The sequence below is a fragment of the Equus przewalskii genome, chromosome 3, assembly GCF_037783145.1.
Source record: "Equus przewalskii isolate Varuska chromosome 3, EquPr2, whole genome shotgun sequence".
NCBI classification, from domain to species: Eukaryota; Metazoa; Chordata; class Mammalia; order Perissodactyla; family Equidae; genus Equus; species Equus przewalskii.
This window is the reverse complement of record NC_091833.1, coordinates 28348733-28366410: the sequence shown is the minus strand read 5'-3', so window position 1 is coordinate 28366410 and position 17678 is coordinate 28348733. Positions and strand designations below refer to the sequence as shown.

Below are 17678 nucleotides of genomic sequence, written 5' to 3'. Positions count from 1 at the left end.
AGGCCAGAGGATGCATCCTCGGGATGCTGTGGAGGGAATTCTGCCCCAAGGGGAAGATTTGGCTCCATGACTCTTACAGTCCTTCCCAACTCTGAGATCCAAGATGCCAGAATTGTATGAGGGTGTTTAGGAATGGGACGTCTGCCAAAGATCACCCAAACCCTGTGGTTCCAAGGACCCTATAAAGAAGCCCCACATCCCCTGCAGACTCCAAATTGCATCTGGTAAGAAGTACTTGTTAAAACCAGCGACTGAGGCTGTGAAGTTAGGAAGCCAAGCCAGGAAATGGACCATTGGAAAACCAGGAATAAGAGGGCCATGGTGCCAGGACTCCCTCTTTGTAGCACTGTCCTTTGGGGGTCAGCTGAAGTGGGGCCAGCAGCGGCTGAGATAACCCATCATCTACTCAGAAAGAGTCATACAGGAGTCAGAAATGAGATGTCTCAAGCCTGAGGTGAGGGTGCATACTTTCATGATGACATATAAGTCATAAGATTCCCCCACCGCAGCGAAATGTTAAGCAGTCTTCTCACGGTTGAATCCAATCCCAACATGTCACCATGACACCCACATCATTTGTTAAGAACTAGGGGGGAATAGTATCAATTGAGAAGGGATAAATCAGCTCTACCTTTGTATTAGTTAAGTATTAGCTGCTCTAATAATAAAACTCAAATATATATTATAGCTCAAATATATATTATGAGAAATTTACTTCTCACATAGGTGAACCTAAAGCAGGTGTTACTGATCAGCCCATGGCTGTCCTCCAAGTGGTGACTCAGGAACCCAGCCTCCTTCCACCTTGTGGCTCTTCCAAGATTGCCATGCTCGTCAAGATGAGAGGGCTTGGAGAACCACATGGTGGGAGGTTTCCATGCACCAGGCCTGGAAGGGCGTATATGGTTTCCACCCACATTCCCTTGGCCAGCGCTTGTTTACTTGGTCACAGCCAGCTGCAAGGGACGCTGGGGAGCGTGTTCCAGCAGTGGACCCAGGAAGAAGAGGACAGGGAAGCCAGGCCTGGTGAATAGCTAGTGTGTCACTGCCACACATCTGCAGTCTTTGCTCTTGTTCTGGGAGAATCCTTTATGTATTCAGCAGCTGTTTACTGAGTGTTCGTCCTGGTAGGTGTAGAGACAAAGCGGTGCACAAGGCAGACCTGTGGGTTTCCTTAAGGAGCTGAAGGGGGAGGAGAATTCAAAAACAAGAAAGCAAGCAGATAATTAGGATAACTGCAAATTGTGATAATGGGAGAGTTTTCCAAGAACTCTCAGAGGCCCGTGCGGCTCATGCACAGTGAGCAGGGGTGAGAGAGACGTGAGATAAGCCTGGAGAGGTGAGCAGAGGCAGACCAAATCACGGTCGGGAGTTTGGACTTTATTCTTGTGAGTTCTTGGCAGTTTCCAATCTCCCACCTGAGGATAATGAAAGAGGCGGGCTTTCCTAGATGTCTTGGATCTTCCCTCCATGTCCAGATGCTTATTAAAATGTTATGGATCTTATATAGCAACTAGGGGGAAAGTGAAAAGCGTTCTAAGGCAAAGGAAGTAGAGGTTATTGCGGAGTCTCTGCTTAACAGGTGAAGGTGCGTGCTGTAGCCTTGCTCAGTGCGGAAAGCAGGGAGACAAAATACTGCTGAATCCCATGGCCATGGTTCCAGATGTCTCACGCCTCCAGGGGAGCCCAGCGTCCTTCCCCAATTTTGATCAAAGCCACCCTAACGCACAGACCCTCGCCAGCATTCTAGAGCCACCCTTAATGAGTCTGGCATCCTTTTAGGTAATTGAGAATCAGACAATTCTAGGAAGGAAAGAAATCTTAAATGTCATCAGTCCCCACCCGTGCCCACCATCTGAAACCTGGATTTCCTCTGCAACATCACCCAAAGTGATCAGCGAGCCAAAACTGGAACACCTCCAGTGATGAGGAGTTCATCCCTCCCAAAGCCGCCCACTCCACCTCGGCCAGGGCGCTTCAAACATCCCTTCTCTCCTTGAGTTCAAGTGTGCCTCCTTGTAACACTTGCCTTTTGGTTCTATTTCTGGTTCTGGTTCCAAACCTTAACATGCAGGTTGTCTTCCTTAGGATATCTACAATTTGTCAGTAACTAGGGAGTGGAAGGATGTGGTAACTGGGTCCAATATTGGGACAACAGGTCCCATAAACCTGGGATCATCTGGGAAAACTGGGACATGTGGTCACCCCGTGAATTTCCCTCTCTCTGAAAAGCTGGCACTTGTGCTTCACACCTGTTGCTGGGAGAGAGGGACCCTGCCTGGTGCCCCTCCCTTCTGACGACCTGCGGGTGCATCACAGCTTTTTTCAGCCTCCGCAGAATGAAGGGTGTCAAGGGGTCCCCACAGGCCTGGGCACCTGTTAAAGAGAGTCTTCTCTCTCCTCCTAGGGACTTCGTGAAGGCCTTTATCCAGTTTAAGAAGCCCATTGTGGTGGCCATCAATGGGCCCGCCCTGGGCCTGGGCGCCTCCATCCTGCCCCTCTGCGACATCGTGTGGGCCAGCGAGAAGGCCTGGTTTCAGACCCCCTATGCCACCATCCGCCTCACGCCCGCCGGCTGCTCCTCGTACACCTTCCCCCAGATCCTGGGCGTCGCGCTGGTAAGTCTCTCGTCTCTCCCGTGGGCTTCCTCTCTGTGATGCGTGGATTTGGGTCCCGACAAGCCCCCTCCTCTACCCTGCGTTTAGGATATGGTCCTTCAGGTGGATAGAAACCTAGGGGTGCTCCCAGCCTGTGGAATCTGCTGGTGGTCTCAGCTTCCTCTGCCCACCCCCCCAGAGGAGCTGGGATGCGGCGCAGCTGATCTCAGAGCCTTCAGGCTGTGGGGGCCGGATCTCAGGGGCCAGGTGGCTGAGGACTGAGAGGGTGATGGGGATGTTTACTTATTGAACATGTACTGTGTTCACTTAAGTTAGTTTACTTAACTAAGCACTTAATTTAGTTAAGTTAGTTCACTTAACTAAGCACTAAACTTAAGTTTGTTCACTTAACTAAGCACTTAGTTAAGTTATTCACTTAACTAAGCACTAAATTTAAGTTAGTTCACTAAACTAAGCACTTAACTAAGTTAAGTTATTTCACTTAACTAAGCACTAAACTTAAGTTAGTTCACTTAACTAAGCACTTATTTCACTTAACTAAGCACTAAACTTAAGTTTGTTCACTTAACTAAGCACTTAACTAAGTTAAGTTAGTTCACTTAACTAAGTACTTTGCATAAGTCATCTCATTTATCCCTCTCAACAGCCCGATAAGGTCCTGTGTTAGGGTGGGCTGTGCGCTATAACAAAAAATCCCACAATCTCAGGGGTCCAAACAACAAAAATTTCTTTCCCACTCTTGCCACAGTCCAGTGTAGATACTGACTAGAAACGCAGGTATCTTCCATCTGGTAGATCTGCCTTCCTTTCCAGCCAGTGGGTGAGAAGAGAGAGCCTGGAGGACAGCCTGGAGGTGGTGCATCTTCACCTCCACTCACATTCCATTAGCCAGGATTTGGTCATGTGGCCACACCCACCTGCAAGGGAGGCTGGGAAATGTAGTCTTGCTGTGTGTCCAGGAAGACACAGAAGGGATTTTGGAGATCACAAGGCAGTCTCCACCCCAGGTGGAACCTGTTATGATTTCCGTCTTGGAGGTAGAAAGCTAAGCTCCGGGCACTTGAGGAGCTTGTCATATCACGGGTCAGTAAGCAGACAGAGCTATGTTTGGGTGAGGTCGTGGAATCCATTGTAGGCTGCAGTCAGATTCTGCACCAGCAACCAGAAGCAAGGCTGGGCAGGGGCGAGTACTAATAACACCTAACACTTGGAAAGCACTCACTGTGGCCAGTGCTTGACAGCCTTTAACTCAGTCCATCCTCACCACAACCCTGGGAGGTAGGACAGTTGTTATCCCCACTTGACAGTTGTGGCGACTGAAGCTCAGAGAGGTTAAGTGAGTTGTCTAGGGTCACACAGTGGTAATGGCAGTTGTGGGATTTGAACACAACCTGTCTGCTTTCAGAGTCTGTGCTCTTAACCAGTATGTTTATAAAGGAGAACCCGCACTGAGGAGTGAGTCTGAGATTAAGGGTCTCTGCCTGTTGTTTGTTTGAGCAAGATGATACTGTCTCAAGTCAACTTGCATCTCACTTGTTAACAGCTTGTCCCTTATAAGAAGGAAGGTAAGCAGACCTGGTGCCTTTGACTCCCCCAAAACCAGTTCTGGAAAGTCCCAGCGCCCACATGTGTGGATGTAGGTGCTCTCGTCTAGTGTGATCGAAGAAACCCGCCATCCTTCTCTTGCAGTGGACACCCATGACTGTTTGCTGAACTCACTGGCTCCGGGGTCAGCCCCTGTGTTGTTTGTTTGCTCTGTTTGACAGATGCTTCTGGACGCTCCTCCCCTCCCCTCGCCATTCCCGATTTCTCTAGCACTGAGTGCCAGGTCTCCTTGATCCTCCAGTATGTGATCTCTGTGAGTCTCTCGCGAAGCCTGTGGTAGGTCCTCTAGATTGAGTTTGAGCTCCTCATTTCAGCTCAAAAGGTTTCTGCGAGCCCCCTCTTTGTTCCTTTTCTCGTTTCATCTCTGGCCTCGACATTCACATCCCAGCAACTCCAAAAGGTCACTCCCAAGGCCTGGGAGCTCAGCTCCGGCCCTGCCTGCTTTCCTAGCCCAGCAGACTGAGGGCAGGGCCTTCTCTGTCCCTCGGACTCCTGAGGCCCTGTCTCTCTCCCCGCCCCAGACTGAGGTCCTCGGGTGGAACCCTCTAGGTGCTGGGGGCCCCTGGGACTTAGCGGGCGCTCACTGAAGTGCTGCTGGCGCCGAGATTCTGCACAGGGACGCTTGATGGTTTTGAGACTCCCTGCTGTCTCTTTGATATTTCCAGTCTGAAGAATGTGTCCTTGCATTACACACCTCAACCACATGGACTCTCAGATTGCAAAGGACCCAGTGGCTGTCCCCACGAGGCTCGCCAAGCTTGAGTTGCCCACCTACTATGTGCCAAACACTGGACCAGGCGTTTTCCACATGAAGATCTCATTTGCTCTTCTCAGCATCTGCAAAGGCAGGTGTTCTTGTCCTGTTTTACAGATGGAGAAACTAAGGCCTAGAGAGTTGAGGCGGTGCCGTAGCAGCTGTTGCTCCTTTTTTCCCCCAAGAAGCCTCAGTGGGCTCTCAGTAGCCCCAGACATTCATTGTCTTACCTGGTTAGAAATACAAAGATGAGTAACACGTAGGCTTCATCCTCAATAATCGCCAGTCTGTGGGCGCTAATGCACGGCTGGCATGGTGTTTCCCACTCTTTTGTTATCTTATTTAATCCTCACGGTTGTCCAGAGGTGGCAGTTGGTACCCACTGTAGAGATGAATAAACTGAGACTCGGAGAGGCAAACAGGTTTGCACAGCATCACAGGGCAAAGCCGAAGGCTGAGCAAGGATGTCTGATCCTACAGCCTGTGCTTTTGTCTATGCTGGTCCTGTAAACCTTTGCCTTCCCACCTGGGGAGGTAGACAACTACGCAGGTGGCCACATTGGTGGTTAGAGAAGGCTCCCAGCGGGGCCACCTCCCGAGTGAGTCTGGAAGGATGGGAGCCCCCATTCTGTCCCTTCTGTGTGGCTTGTCGTTCGTTGATGGTAGCATGAAATGGAAGGGCAATTGAGAGATCAGTGGAGATGGTCAGCAGCCCTCGCCCACCGGCACCACCTCATCTACGCAGCAGGGCCAGCAGGTGGGCTCGGAAGGCCGTTCGCATTGAGGCCCTCGGGGCTGCTTTAGGCTGCTCACCGTCTCCCCTGTGGCAGAAAAGTGAGGCCGGCCGGGAGCCCAGGAAGCCACCACTTTCCCTTTTGGTGTCAGCCACCGTGCTCTGCTGAACCTGGTGCCACTCTGGTTCCTCCCTGTCCCTTGTGGTCACAGAAATGTTAACATTGTCCATTCTTATCTCTTTCTCTCTTTCATGGCAATCATTTCTGAAACTCCAGGAATGTTGCTGATTGAGACACATTCTCGCTGACTGCGTCCTTTTCGGCTCCTTCTACTGAGCTCCTTCCTTCCACTTCTATTTCCTGAGGCGGAGGTGTTTCTATATAAGTCTAGTGACATATATTTGTCTTCCAAGCTCTAACTAAATGCATGCTTTAGGCTTATTACCGACCTGATAAATTTCTTTCCTGCGGCATGAACCATCGTCCTTTGGGTCATCATGGCCCATCAGTGACAACCAGAGCACAAGCAAGCACGTGCATAGGTCCAGAGGCTGAGAGAGCTGGGCCTTTGAACATCCATCTAGGAGCGGCTTGGCGTACAGGGGTGGGAAAGGAAGAGCGGGGGAGGCAGTGGATGGCAGGTCAGGGATGGGCTGGTCCGCGGTGTGGAGGAGGTGGGGCTTCATCTTGAAGGAGATAGGGACCTGTCACCTGGCCGTGACCATTACGCCCTAATTATTGGTGGAGAGTGGCTTGTTGGTAAGTTCTGGCGGTGACTGCACTGTGCTCTGTCTATACCTGGGACCTTATCCACGTAGCTCCTCCAGAACGTGTGACAGCTGTGAACTTCAGAGCAAAGGGAAATTCTTTGGGGAGTGGGGTGCAGGGGAAACCACAGAAGGCAGGGCAGTGCGTTCTGCCCTTCATGACAGAGCAGTGTCTGTGCCCAGCCCTGGGCCACCGGGAGAGACACGCCTCTCTGCGTTAGTATCATGGTATTACTCAGGACCTGTTTGGCTGCCAGTGATGGAAACACTTTAGGTGTAAAGGGAGCAAAAGAAGGAATGTAATGGTTGCCATAACTGGGAAGTCCAGAGGTGGAGCTTCCCTTGGGGCCGCCAGGGTCCAGGCATTCGAGCATCATCAGTATGCTTGTTCTCCGATCCTCCTTTCTTTGTGGACCCACCACTCCACAAAGCGGAGACATGGCAGTACGTGGCCTTGGGCTTGTTGTCTTTACCCCACAACCAGAGAGGGAGAAAGATTCTTCCCCAACTTCTCCAGCTTGGAAACCTCACAGAGAGCTTTGTTTTCTAGGGCAGATCAGGTTCATCCCAGAGCAGTTGTCATGGCCGAGGTGTCAGCCCTGAAATGTACCTAGCCGGAGACGCCTGCCCACTCCTGTGGGTCTGGGGAGACGTGGGGAGGGGTGTTGGGCAGGTGAAGCCACACTAGGAACATATGGGAATTTAAGGAAAGCTGTGGACCCTCTGCTCGGAAAGATGCCCATAGACACAGATGTCTGCTTGTGGTTCCCAAAGCTTATCTGACCCCAGGGAAGCATCCTGCCTTCGAGAGCTGGGACTGCTGCACACAGCGAGCCCAGGCCTCGCTAACAGACGTGGAGGCGCTCCGGGCTCTCAGCCTCCCCTGTCTTTGCTGTTGCAGGCCAACGAGATGCTCTTCTGCGGGCGGAAGCTCACTGCCCAGGAGGCATGCAGCCGAGGACTCGTGTCCCAGGTCTTCTGGCCAACCACGTTCAGCCAGGAGGTCATGTTGCGGGTCAAGGAGATGGCGTCCTGCAGTGCGGTGGTGAGTTCCTGTGTCTTCGTGTGTTTGTCCTTGCAATAGACCCATTTTACAGATGAGGGCAATAGGGGACTAATTGACCTGCCAAAGGTCATGCAGGGAGTGTGGGAAAGGCTCCTGGTAATTTAACAGACCCTACACCTCGGTGTTGAGAGCTTAAATCCAGAGGAGACTCTCGGTCAACATTGTTACACATTCCCCATCCTCTCCAGTTTGCAAACCTTACAGAAGAGATTTTTACTCTGGGATGGAATGTGTTGCCTTAGAGGAAAGTCCTAGACACGCACGAACACACAAAACGTCTATAGTTTTCAAGGAAGTGGAAAGTGAAGGCAAAGAAGGACAAAGGGTGTTAAACCGGCCGAGAGGCAGAGAAACAGTGCACGCTGTCCTTGTATGTCATTTCTCCTACCCGCCGAGCGCTGGGCCCATTGAAACGTCACCATTTGACTCTGAAGACGCAGGGAAAAATAGATAAATAAGTAACACCTCCGCAGAGGCGCCGGTTTTTAATTGTCGATTTCATCTCATAAAGTCACTCGGAGCAGAGTATGGAAATACCCCGTTGAAAGGTGCGAGGAGGCTGCCCCCAGAGCCACGGGCCGTTGAGGAAGTGAGAAAGACTCTCTGGGGGAGTGAGGCCCGGGCTCTTCCTGGCCTTCAGAGTCAGGGGGGGTGCTGCGCTGGATTTATGGGCCCGACCCGAGAGCCTCTCTTCCTTCTCCCCGTCTCCCCTGAGCCCCCACCCGGCTGTTGTGCCTCTCCTGATCCTCCTCATCAGCCTCCGTTGGGCACCTTCTGTGTGTAAGCTCCGCCCCCTGGAAGCTGACAGAATCAGGGATGATGACGATGGTCCCGTACCTTGATGCACACTTAGCGCGGGCCGAGCACTGTGCTCAACTCTTTCAGTCTCCCTGATGACTACAGTGACCTACTCGTCCCACTTTGCCTTGGACTTGCCTGCTTTTAGCACCGACAATCTCGTGTCCCAGGAAACCCCGTGGTCCTGGGCAAACAGGGTGGTCGATGACGCTAGGAGCAGCTGCAGAGAGAGGCAGGTGGAAATTCTAAGTGGAGGAGACGGCATGTCTGAGGGCACACGAGTCCGAAAACCCACGTGGAGTTTAGGCAGCGGCTCATGGTGGCGCAAGCAGGTGCACAGGATGTTTGAGGGACGCTAAGACTGAGAAGGACGGGGGGCAGAGAGAGGCCTCGAAGCTCCGGTGAGGAATTTGGCCTTTGGGCAGCAGAGGTTCTCAGGTGAAAGTGGCTGTTGAAGCAAGGCTGCAAGGAAACGTCTCCTGTGGACAGTTATGCTTTCAGGAGCTTTGGGGTGATTTGCCCAAGAAAGGAATGTACTCCACGGTCTCTGGGAGGTGGTGGTCCTCCGAGAGACTCTTGGGATGACAGAGGTGGTCTCGGCCGGCCAGCCCCTTAGCCTCCAGCCCCTGCTGAGGAGTAAGATCACGGCCTTGTCCACCCTGCTGGAACAGGCGCTCCTGCCTTGCTTCTTCCTGTCCCAAAGCGCTCTGGGAAAGCGTCACCGAAGGCTTGGCATTAGCACTGGTGGAGGCCAGGGCCAGGACGCCCGATGCCTCACTTCCCAGCAGTGCTCTGCCACAGTGAGCCCGCAGTGCGTCCTCGGAATCAGCCAGATGTTTGCCAGCCACATCTGTCAGGCAGCTCTAGCTAACTCCTTCCCTGAGCTCAGGTCCTTCATCCATAATGTGACGATAAAAATACCTATCTGCGGGATTATCATGAGGAAGAAGTAAAAGAATGCGGGTAAAGTACTTCTCACAGAGCCTATTGGTTAATGGTGATTGCAGTGGCATTGCTGTTATTATTACTATGCTCACCACGATTGTCATTACTCACTATTATGATTATTTTACTATTAGCACCATTATTACTACTATATGACTACTTTTACTGCTATTATCACTACCGCAATACTATGGAATTCTTACTATCATTACCATTGTCACTGCTATATTACCAACATTACCACTATTATTACAACTGTAATACTATAGTTTTATTACTATTATTGTCGCTATTATTACTCATTACTATGATTATTGCAGGTATTATTACTCATTGTTACTGTGAGTGCTACTATTATTACTGATGCTCTTAGTACAAAGCCTGAATAAGGGACCTTGCTGTTGGGGTGAGTCACGTGGGTACTTTGACGCCCGTTAGTTCATTTCATTATCTTACTGTGTGATCCCAACCATCCTGGAGTTCGGTATCATTACTCCTGTTTCACAGATAATGAAAAGGAAGCTCGGGGAAACAAAAGCAGTGTTTCCCACACTTTTTCACGACACTCATAGAAAATGATCCTGAGTTTATGTCACCCTTGGGTGAAGACAAAGCTGTTGCGGTCATGGGTAACGTGGGCCTCACTCAGCCATCCCAGGGATGAGGGCTCAATGTCTTGGCATGCCTGGAATCCATTCTGGGTATTGCTGGGGACACGGGCCTGGGAAGCCCCGGAGCACAGGAGGCAGCCTCCTCTGGATTTGGACATGGGAAGGTTAATGGTGCCTCCTAGGCCCCGTCGTTCTTCTGGAGCAGATCCCCAGGGCCTGGCTAACAAGCCTTGTGCGTTTCCCTTCAGGTGTTAGAGGAGTCGAAATGCCTGGTTCGGAGCTTCCTGAAATCCGTGCTTGAAGATGTGAACGAGAAGGAATGCCTCATGCTCAAGCAACTCTGGAGTTCCTCCAAGGGCCTGGATTCCCTCTTCAGCTACCTGCAGGACAAAATCTACGAAGTCTGAGACGCCGGGCTCCCTTGCCCCACTGCCCCAGGGCACCTGACTTCCAGCTCTGCCCGTGTTTCAGAAATCGGAGCACAGCGTATGCCCGGCCAAGCAGTGTGTCCAGGTGTCTCTTCCTACCTGGGGCTGTGTCCATTTCCTCGTGTTGTTCGGTTGCTCCTCATTGGTTCGGTTTCGTGTAACAGATGGGAAACGCAGCATACTTGGCCTCCCCCGTTCCCCCTCCCTACTGGCTAGAGAGCTCTCGAGGGCTATATCTTCCCAGGCCTCTGCCAGGTACGGCTGTCCTGTCCCCACTTGCTGAAATGCACCATCCTGGTCCAGGAAGGGGAAGACCAGTTTCCCCCATCCTTCTGCCTCAGGCTGTGTCTACACAGTGCCTCTGATTTGGAGACTCGGCTGTCTGGCTCTCTCTGGTTAACTGCAGATCTGGTGACAGGGGCCCATCAATCTTAGGGAATTTCCAGACCAATGAGCAAAACGATTGTGTAGAGCCAGCCTCAGTTTTCTCTCTGATGCAAATCTGTGTGACTTTTAGGGCTTGGTCTTCAAACCCAATTGAGTGATTTACGAACCCAGATATTGTACATTTAGGAATGTTTTGTTAAATATATATTTTTAAAATGATGTAAGTGGAAATTCTGATAATTTATGTGTATTATATGTAAAGCTAGTTTTGCAAAAACATGAACTACTAGGGAAATGTTTTTTCTTTAATCAGACTTATTTAATTTATTTATTTTTGTTTGTATATTATGATATCTGTCGTTCACACAGATATTATTTTCATACTGCCCTGGACCAAATCCCGTACAAGGTTTATGCCGTTTGGTGCATTCTAGCAATGAACCATATAGAAATAAAATTCAGAGGGATGAAAACAGAAGGATTTCTGTGGTTAAAAGGAACAGATCTGCACCAGATCCTCTATGTGTAAAATGGTTCTCAGCTGTAATAATTGGACACTTGTTCTTAGCAGAAATCATGGAAGAGTTTTCTCTTCATTCACATCAGGGAGCAATAATCAGGGATGAAGTCTCCTGCCCACAGCCCCTGGCTGCATGGGGACCCCAGTGTCTGAATTTAGACCATCAGCCCAAAGTCCCTGGGACAGCTGCGAGGAAGGACAGGTTTGGGTGTGGGTTTAGGTTTTGGTTGGTGAGGAGAAACGTAAACATCAAGATTAGAGCAGAGAAATAGCAGGAGCATGTTCTGTATGAGTTTCAAACCTGTTACAGGCTAAGGATCCAGAGAGAGTTAGATTCTCAGAGTGGTGGGATTTTTCCATTTCATCACTGCTCGAGTGTTCTCAGAGCTCCTTTGCTCGTCCCATCTTCTCTTTCCCTCTGTTAGTCTCCAGCCTCTTTAGACCCTCCCTTGCGGAGAATTGAGTGGAGCCATAAGAGTTGTGTGCAGCTGGGGTTGGGAGCTAAGAAGAGGAAAAGGTCTTTGCTACAGTTCTCTAGCTCTCTCTGGTCCTTTTTCCTCTCTTAAAGGTGGTCAGATGCAATGGGCCAGCAAGTAGAGAGGATTCATAACCCTGAGCTTTGTGTTTCCAAGAACGGGTTGAGTGTCTACACTGTGGCTAGAGACATGGTCCTTTAGACAATGAAACTGAAGCTTATCTGGACTCTTAATTCTTAAGATGGCCTTGGTTCCCTCTGTAGGAAGCCTCTCTCCTTTTGAGTTTCCCCATGACGTCATGAGGGTAAGGAAGAGGAGGTTTCTCGCCTTCTCCTCCCTTCTCTTCCCGTCTGTGACGTCTTGGCCATGGGGAGCCGGCAGTGGGGTAGCCAGCTTGGCTGAATCCACCCAGAGGAAGATGGAACTGAAGTCCTGTGTACCCTCCACTTCGTCCACGTGGGATCCTGTAGGAACTGCAGACCTAGACTCTAGGGAATTACTATGGGGAAACACCTGCTTTTGCCCAAATGCCTCTTGTCACGGCTCCACTTGGGTTTTGTCTCTTCCTCTGAGGAAGCGAACGTATGCTTTCCCGAAGCCCCCAGACAAACCTCCTGGTGTGTTGCGGCAGATAATCTCTTCACCATTGCTAAGCCCTCTAAAGAAAGAGCCCCTTGCTTTCTATGTACCTTCTGGGGGCAGCTGTTTGCCATCTGTAGAAGCAGTGCCAGGATTCTTGTTCAAGATGGAAGAGGATGTTTGGAATTCCTTCTGAGCAATGTCTGTCTTTGTTCCTTGCTGAAAGAACCAGAAATGTTTTAGCTTTGGACATATCACAAACCCAAGCTTCTAAACATTTCAAGGATCTCTGATGATAAGGCAGGAACGTGAAACCATTCCTAAGGTGGAATTCCTGTTGTTAATTTTAGGTTCTGGATAGAACAGGAGGTGTTTTAAAAGGCAGTCTGTGTTTTGGTTGTTTCCATACAGTCACTCCAAGAGGATGTTCCACACGTTGGGCCAAAGTTGGTTAAATCTGTTTGCTTCAGGGTAGACTGAACCATTGAATTTCTCATCTTCTGGAGAGTTGTTTTGATAAGGTGTAGATGAAATCCAGGTAACTTACAGGAAATTGACCTGGGATGGAAAATGGCAGACCTGTGGGTGTGTCAGGGTTTATCCTAGTTGCTTTCTTGAGGCAGAGCTCAGGCTTCCACGTTTCTTCTTCTACCCTAGCACCCTCTCTCCACCCAGAGGATACTTTCTGCCCCCTCTCTCTCCTGCTTTTCCTCCATCGTACCCCATGTCTGTCACTTCCCAGAGCCTGGGGCAGGTATTTTAGGAATGCTGCCTGGTCTTGGCACCCCAACCCCAGAGTCACCTTTGGGGGTGGAAGAACAGCTATAGGTGGGAAGTGGAGGGTACCTCTTTTGTCAAGGAACCTTCTAGACAATCCACTCCTTGACATCCTGCTAGCCATTGCATTGGAACTCTCCTTCCCTCTCTGCTCCAGCCCCAGATGGTTAGTTCCCAGCATCTTCAGCATCTTGTAGTGGAAGCATTGAAGTTAACAGCCCTGTTCCAAGAGGACTTGGGAGAACTTTGCTGAGGTGGCCAGGGTCCCTCACTATTCAGAAGTCACAGCCTAATGCTGATGTACCCACATGTCCCTTCCTGCTTTGAAATAATGTCTGTGGGTGAAATCATCAACAGTTACCCTCTAAGAATGAAATTGGATAACTAGGAGAAGGTAGTAGAGAGTCGATTTAAAATATTGTTCTTCTTCAGTGTAGGTTAACCTAGGAAATGTTCTCTCTGAAGCATGGAAATATGTTTTTCCCGTATGAAGTTTAGGATGAGGATGGAAAAATAATAATCACAATAGATTTTGGGCAATGCCACTGTATCTCTGAATATCCACATTTAAAAATAGCCTCAACTGAATGCTGAATTGCATTTCCCATTATTAATTGTTGTTTTAAAAATTTTTTTAACTTTTTTTTAATTTGAAATTTAGTCACATTCATGCAATTTTCCAATCTAATTTCTGTGGAAATTTTTTTTAACAAAGAGAAACAAATGGAAACATCGTCAAATCTTCCTAAGTGAATATTTAAAATACAGAATTGCTTCTCTTCTGTGTTTCTGTATTCAGATGCTTAGATCTGTTGTATATATTAGTTTAGACACTCTTACTAATATACACAGTATTTAAGACTCTAAATGAGATTTCTTAAGGATTTTATTTTATTCTCTGTAAATGGTTTTGTATAATCTTTAAAAATCTACACTTTGCCTTTGTAGATATTTAAGGGGAGCCATTTGGGGGTTGTCTTGCATGTATATTTTTTGTTGTAGATAAGTGTTGCTTAGTTATTTCTGCAAATTTTGGTTGAAATGCTTACAGACTTTAATACAGTATATATTTTCAGAATATAAACTTTTATATTTCTGTGGTAAGTTAGGATATGCGTTTTAGGCAATCTTTTACATTAATATCACTTGTTCTTTCAAAAAATAGCACACTGGTTTGGTGCCAATGGTTTTTTGTTTTTTTTTCCCCCCCGTTAGACTCTAATGCTCTTATATTAGTAGAGAGCAGGTTAATTTTCTTTTCCTCAAAGGAATTGAGTTTGAAAATGTATTGAATTTGTGAATAAGCCTTACCATTAGGATCGGTAAATTTTCCAACCTTTGCAACTACATATATAGTTTAAGATCTCCCCATAAATTCTCACTGTGTGGCACTTGATGAAGTTTGTGAACCGAGCCTTAAGCTTGTTGCAAAAAAAAAAAAAAGGGTAATACGGGTTGTTTCTTCCAAGCACCGTAAGCCATGTTGGTGGACTCAGTGTACTCTGTAAGTCATGGCTACTCTGAAGAGTATGGTTGAGTTGATGGCGCCCGGGGCCAGATAGGCACCTTGGTGATTGTCTATGGCCATACAAATGGACCGAGGACAGGTTTTCCGGAGCCACCTTTGTACTATTCACATGGTTTGGACACGGTCACAGGGAGGGCTGCTGGTCCCTCATTTGTTCTGAACAAATGGCATTTCCTGCTCCTGACCTTGGCAGTTGACCCCAGGTTCCTTGCGGATGACCTGGAAACTTCCAGCCTGGCTGAGGTCAGCACTCCTTGAGAGAGGTTAACAAAGTTTACATGTGAGTCTTACTGTGCAGACAATCTGAAGTCGATTTCAGTTGCATAATCAGCATTCCCATGTGTCCTGAGTGTCTTATCAATGAGCTGTGTGTGTTAAGTCATACTAAAGCTGAGTTTAGCAGGGCAAGGCAAACTAGATGCCGAACATACACATCCACTGAGTCAGTCTGCCCGGGGTTGCTTTAATGGAGCCTAAGTCATGGAGCTCACTGGTGGCGCATCCCTTTGTCTGGGACCTGATAAAACCAACTAGAATTTGGTCTTAAATTTTTAAAAAGTTATGAGCCCTTTTGAAGGATCACCCTTCCATAATTACCAACCGATTCTCCTTACCAAGGCTTTAAAGATGGTCTTGAGACCAGGGCTATCAGTATGTCTAAAGTCAAGTTATTTGGTTCATTTCTAGTAAGTGTTCATAAAGTCAACTTATCTACCATTAGAATGGAGATTTGCTTCAAATGTTTGCAGTGTGTGTGGCAGTCAGAAAAACTGACATCTAGTTTTAAGCTTCAGCTCTGGCGTCTCCATGGGTTGACCATGTCTCATTGGCCCAACACCTGGCCTGATGCTGGAGCCCATTGAGGTGACTCTGGGAAGTTTGGAGGGTGTAGAGTTTCCCATCTAGTATTTAATTTGTCCCTGTGCCATTCGTTCCAGCTTGAAGTCATTTGCCAGTGTCCATGTTGACAGGATTGTGAAACCAAGGACCAAAGAATTCCATTAGTCCAACAAAGCATGAGTTTCATAGATTGTGGGCACAGGTAGATAGAGATGTGCCTGTTTCATGGCACAGAGAAACTGCTCCCTTCCACCAACCTCATGCTCCCCCTGGCTGGCCCTCCAGAGGGGTCCGTTGTCACCTTGAGAAGGCTCTGAAAGATGAGTTTCTCAGATGGAGACACTCTGTCTCAGGTGGGTGTTTCTGCTGTGCAGTCCCAACCTTTATCCATGTCATCAAAAGTGGAGGTCTGGCATTCTTCCGGCTTGTCTGACAAGTGTGGACTGCTCCATCTGGACAGAAACCTCCAGTGAGACTTTTTCGGATGTGTCTACACTGAGCAGCGATCCTGCAGTTGCCAAATTTCCACTTCTCTTTGTTCTACATCCACCCATTCCAGTTCCTATTTGGCATGAGAGGAATTTTCTTCAGTTCTCTCACCAGGTGATGCTCCATTCCCATTCACGATGCAATCGTTGATCCATTAACCAGTTGAGAAATGATTGATGATGAAGAAGTGGTGTTCTATTGGTAAGGCTTATTACCAAACTTCTGATAACGAAGCATGCTACCAAAAACGGATCCAGTCCCCCCCAGGAGTGTTGGGGTTCGATCATGGATGTAGCACTCACACCAAAATCCAAGGAGACCATTGCAAATTAGGCTACTCGTTTTATTTTGCCAGGTTATCATAGGAGAGTCTTTAACTAGTCCTGAATATTTGTAAGTATGAGTCCTTCATAGAATTATAAAGCAGGTACAGCTCACCCTTTCTCACCACGTTGTAAATATTTCCCAAGACTGGGTGCAGTACTGAGGGATAATAATCTTCTGATTTATCAAATGCTGACTGTTTAGAGCAAATTGTACACTCTCTTTGTGAATGGTCCTGTAACGTGTATGAACACATTTCTGGGTGCCTTAGAAGTTGTATTTTTCATGTGTGCTAATATGCAGTATTTATACATTGTGAGAAGCTGCTTTGAATAAAAAGGTTGAAACTTCATCTGCCTTGGCTCGTGTTCCCCCTTTTGCAGCCTGTACGTGAAGTTCTCAAGCAGGTTCTGTGGTTTCTGAACAGAGAAGTTTTTGGGGCCTCCGGGGGGTTGAGACGTCTGATGCTTCTAAGTTGTGGCTGGGTTCCTGGCGAGCATAGGCACCCCACCCACGTCTGGCCTGAGGCTTGAGTTATTCAGGCAGGTTGTCACTGGGTGGCAAAAGGTTGATTCTGGAGAGCGCTAGAATGGGGGGACATGGGGTTATTTTTCAGGGGGTTGATGTGAGCATTCCCCTCTTCGCTGGCACACCCAGAATGTTTTCTTGCAAAGGGCTCCCTCCTCCCTAGAGATAAACCTCCACAGGGCTCCATCGTGTACAATCCCAGCTGCCACACGTGGCTAACGACAATATTTGTCACTATGGAATTATGCCAAGTCCTTTCACATGCTGGATCTCGTTGCTTCTCACAACATGGCTCTTGTAAGAAGCACACTGATGAGGACACCCGGCTTCCAGAGCCTGGCTCCAGAGACACTGGGGGTGCTGCAGGAAAGAGGAAAAAGGAGGATTTCAGGGGCTCGTGGCAACAGGGAATTCTGGGAAAGGGATTTGCACAAAGTCCTGGTCTACCCGTCCGTCCATCCAGCAGCCATATTGAGCCCCCTGCTCTGTGTCGGGCACTGCACAGGTACCGAAAGACAGATGACTCAGAACGTCCTGTCATAAACGAGTTTGGGGTCTAGGAATGTGAGAAAGGTGAGAATCCTGCCTAGTTCTCAAACCGCCCACAGGAGAGAACGCCTTCTTAAGCAATCGCCAGCCCTCAGAGTCTGGAGGATGGTGCACTGTTAATTGTTCATTTCCCATCAGGTCCCCGTTCAGTCCGTGTCGGCTGCCCAGCCAGCCTTGGCTGGAGCCAGGATCCTCCCTCTACCGGCCTCCCTTTCCTTTTTCTTTCTCTTGTTCTTGGTGTCATCATCGTTGTTGTCGTCATTGTTTTGTGTGCCTCTTTGCGTGTCTCCAAGGTTCTGACTCCATCCTAAGTAGTCAAGGTCACAGCTGGAAAGTCCCTAGCTCCTAACTGCTT

General features: G+C 48.7%; 1 protein-coding gene across 2 annotated transcripts in view; it reads left to right on the top strand.

Moving 5' to 3' along the window:
• CDYL2 (chromodomain Y like 2) overlaps positions 1-16598 on the top strand; it is a 156848-nt gene extending 140250 nt beyond the window's left edge. For both annotated transcript variants that reach the window (XM_070612351.1, XM_070612350.1), the window contains exons 5-7: positions 2408-2618; positions 7380-7523; positions 10147-16598. In XM_070612351.1, the coding sequence (XP_070468452.1) occupies positions 2408-2618; positions 7380-7523; positions 10147-10305 (514 nt within the window). In that variant the 3' untranslated portion in view covers positions 10306-16598. The remainder of the gene's footprint in view (positions 1-2407; positions 2619-7379; positions 7524-10146) is intronic.
• Positions 16599-17678: the final 1080 nt, after the last annotated feature.